General features: G+C 36.6%; 1 protein-coding gene across 1 annotated transcript; it reads right to left on the reverse strand.

Annotated features, from left to right (window-relative positions):
* Positions 1-507: 507 nt before the first annotated feature.
* LOC136506547 (probable WRKY transcription factor 67) lies at positions 508-1,801 on the reverse strand. The gene is made up of 3 exons (XM_066501460.1): positions 1,485-1,801; positions 1,298-1,405; positions 508-918 (listed from the first exon to the last, which is right to left on the reverse strand). Exons 1-3 carry the CDS (start codon positions 1,799-1,801, stop codon positions 531-533), a joined length of 813 nt encoding a protein of 270 aa, XP_066357557.1. The 3' UTR covers positions 508-530.
* Between the last annotated feature and the right edge of the window lie 1,692 nt (positions 1,802-3,493).

Genomic DNA, 3,493 nt, shown 5'->3' on the forward strand with positions numbered 1-3,493 from the left:
CATGGGATGGGACAATATAATTAACCATCCTGATAGCTACTAGGCTGCAGCCTGTATGCATGGAGGATGTAGCAAAGCTTGACAGGTGTCATATCAATGTCTGAAATTCTGACTATCGAGTTTTTCTTGACTGCATGCCATTTGTCATGCTAATTATTACTATTTCCCATGTTTCTAATGCTCTCCATCAAACGTTAACAAGTTATAAGCTAGTACTATTAATTCCAGGACACTTTACCTGTTATGAAGACTTTGAGGCTGGGAATGGGATGGTTACAATTACAGGAAAGTTTAGATATTAGTACATCAACATTCTAGCTTGTGGGACACAGCATTTACAACTTTTAAGCCTTAATTTCTGCCCACTATTTACTTTCTGCAGATCCATTTTCTTTGCTTATCACACATATTATACTCTAAAGGTAACATACTTGTGTCCCTTTCTTGTCACAACTCATGAAGCAATGGCTGTCTGCATACGAACGGATTGATGTACACCTTCAAAGGAGTTCCTTCCCATCATTTCTTCCTTACGCCCATATATCTTCAGGGATCATCATAGAGGTAACCTCAAGTGCCCGGCCTGCCATTTCAATATCTGTGAAATCTATCAAATATTCTGGCGTGCTTGGCACCATGAATAAGTTTTCAAAGCTTTCATCCTGAATTCCAAGGACATCATTATGAACAACTGTTGACCCACTAATGCTTTGGTTATGATTGACAATTGGTGCACTATATTTTGTTGTCTCAACAACATATGGATGGATTATGTCATCCTTCTTGCAAATGTGCTGGCCGTAATAGTCAACATCGAACAACCTCACTGTTCCAGCGCTTCCATCTGATTCCTTCTGTTGAACTGTCTTAGTTGCAAGACACCCTTGGTCTTTACTATTGGCACATCTATAGTAGCTCCTGATTAAGCATGACATCATTATATTTTTTTATTATACACAAAAGGCAAAATGTGCAAAATATTATTCATCCACATAGATGAGAATATGTATGGCTGCAATTTTTTTTCTCGAAAACGTATGGCTGCAATTTTGAGCTACAATATATGTGCACAAAGCTAATCATCCACACCTATTTTTTTTTGAATGGACGGCAAAAGCTTTGCTGCAAATTTTATTAGAAGAAAACATAAAAAAGGTGTCAGCGTAGTTTTTTTAGTGGAAACCGAGCAAAAAAACCACCCGACTAGAATACAACACGAGAATCCGAATTCAGTATAGAAAATATTATATATATATATATATATGAAGTACATCAATACATATGTTTTATTACATACCTAGACTGCTTTGCTTTGGAGATCCACTTCTGTCCATACTTCCTCCATTGATATCCATCAAAGTGTGGTGCTTGTGTCACAACCGAACCTGTGTGTTGTGCATTCTTCCTAAGAGAAGGGATAAATATTTTAAGCACCACAGTAAATGATATATAGGTAAACATATATATGCTCTTTTGCTATATACCTTCTCTTATTTCCAATTTGTTTAGCTTCCTCCCCCAACATGTGACTATCCACGTTATTCTTGCCACCTTTTCTTCTATATTTGATAAGATCGGCCAGTTTCTTACTGTTATCGCCAAGTTCGAGAAAGGAGATAACCTTACTTGAGGAACTGAATATATCTTGGAAGAGTTGCTGCGCAAGCTTCTCCTGCCTACTACAGGGATCAAGTGTTGGTAGGATAAGGGTATGTAGCTCCATCACGAGGGCGCTTTGGTGTTCAATCTCATTGATCACCACTTGGCAGCCACTATGAGTGGAAGATTCAAAGATGTTCATTTGATGCTTTCTCAAATATATGTGGCTATAATAGTTGGACTTTGGAGCTGAAGGTGCTAGGTATATGCAGCTTTAGGCATCTATTTATACATGCAAGTAACATCACACAGTATGAGCATGGTGGAGGGAATGGATCATTTTTTCAAATTTTCTCACTGGAAAAGACTAGGGAGAGTACTGTGTCCCTATCCATCAGTAGTATGGTAGAACTAAAGGTGTCATTCAAGATCCTGTTTTTCTCAAACTGATGCATAAATATACATAGATCATGATCGTTGCGTAATTTTCATTCGATGCACATGTTTAATTACATTATGTGTGATGGGCCTAGGAGACACATTTGAAGTAGTACATAGTAATCACAACCAGAATTTTAGACTTCTCCTAGTGATATGGGCTTCTTATAGTGTTTTAGCATTCAAAATTTAGTATAAACTTTCCCTATTAAATGTCTCCTAGTGTGGATTTCCATGTGCTATGACTAGTGGTAGTGTTTTAATACTACTTAAAAACACTATGAGAATTCCACTATTTTAGTAGTGAATGTTATTATAAGGTCATATGATGATTATTAAATTAATGCCACACTAGTGGTACTAGTGTTTTAAATTGTTGGAGGAAGATAAGTTAGTATGAACTTAACTGTTGATCGCCAGATGATAAGGATTATTGACATATCTAATGCATAAAAAATGCAACTGATTTATTCATGTGTAGAATATAATAGAGGTGATGCATAAAAATTACATTTGTAAGAAAATTGCTGTCCCCATAAGTTATTTGATGTGTGAATAAGCATTTTTGTTAGGTCACTTGTTTAGCTTGAAAATCGCTGACTAGATTGTCATTAGTTTTTATTCCTGTGGTCGACAGTTGTGATACAACCAAGGACTTGGCTAATCATGCAGGATCGACGGCAGTGTCTATATCGCTCACATGGCGTAGACACTCATGAAAGGAAACATGTACATGCATGGGCAATAATTCTAGAGGCTGTTATAGGGAGCAACGTTGCTGTAACTACACCGGCCGTAGGACAGGGACATGCTTGGTTGGACTCTAATAATGGTAAATGACACCTAGTTATTTGGAAATGAATGCAAAATAAACTAGCTAGTTAATTTCATCTTTTACATAACAGATGTGCTATGATGAAGTAGGTTATCATCATTTATCATCGGTTCAAACTTTAAACTTTGCGTAAGATAAATCATTACATGAAATTCAATTTATGTTAATCCTCATACATGCACGAGAAAAGAACTGCTGGTACACAGGAAGCCTGTTGAATAATTAAATTAAACAGTAAGTGATTGTCAAAAACATGTTGAGAACCATGAAAATTGCATGTTATGTGTTCAAAGATCATAGATACTTCATAATATGAACATGTACTGATAGTTCCACTCAGACTAACCATGGCCTTGAACTAGTTTTGTTGACCGCCATGCATCATTATCAACCAAAACAAGAGAACAAAATTAAGTGATATGTGATGAATCCTTCAGGGTTCCTGAGCACCACATGAATGCCATACGTGTAAGCCAAACATACCAATTGATTGCGACAAAAGATAAGGGAATTGCTAGTTATAAAGAAATTTCCCTACATGCAGAATAGCGTACAACAGTTCTTTCTAACATGTGCCACAGTTGGTGCACACACACACAGAAAAAAAAATCTGCCATAGAA

Source organism: Miscanthus floridulus, chromosome 15 (genome assembly GCF_019320115.1).
Source record: "Miscanthus floridulus cultivar M001 chromosome 15, ASM1932011v1, whole genome shotgun sequence".
Taxonomy (NCBI): Eukaryota; Viridiplantae; Streptophyta; class Magnoliopsida; order Poales; family Poaceae; genus Miscanthus; species Miscanthus floridulus.

Excerpts from the sequence above, each read along its gene's own strand:
- LOC136506547 (XM_066501460.1), bottom strand. The coding sequence starts at position 1,801 with ATGAACATCTTTGAATCTTCCACTCATAGTGGCTGCCAAGTGGTGATC. Across the intron at positions 1,406-1,484 it reads CAAATTGGAAATAAGAGAAG|GAAGAATGCACAACACACAG; the intron begins GTATATAGCAAA and ends CCCTTCTCTTAG. Across the intron at positions 919-1,297 it reads TCCAAAGCAAAGCAGTCTAG|GAGCTACTATAGATGTGCCA; the intron begins GTATGTAATAAA and ends ATGCTTAATCAG.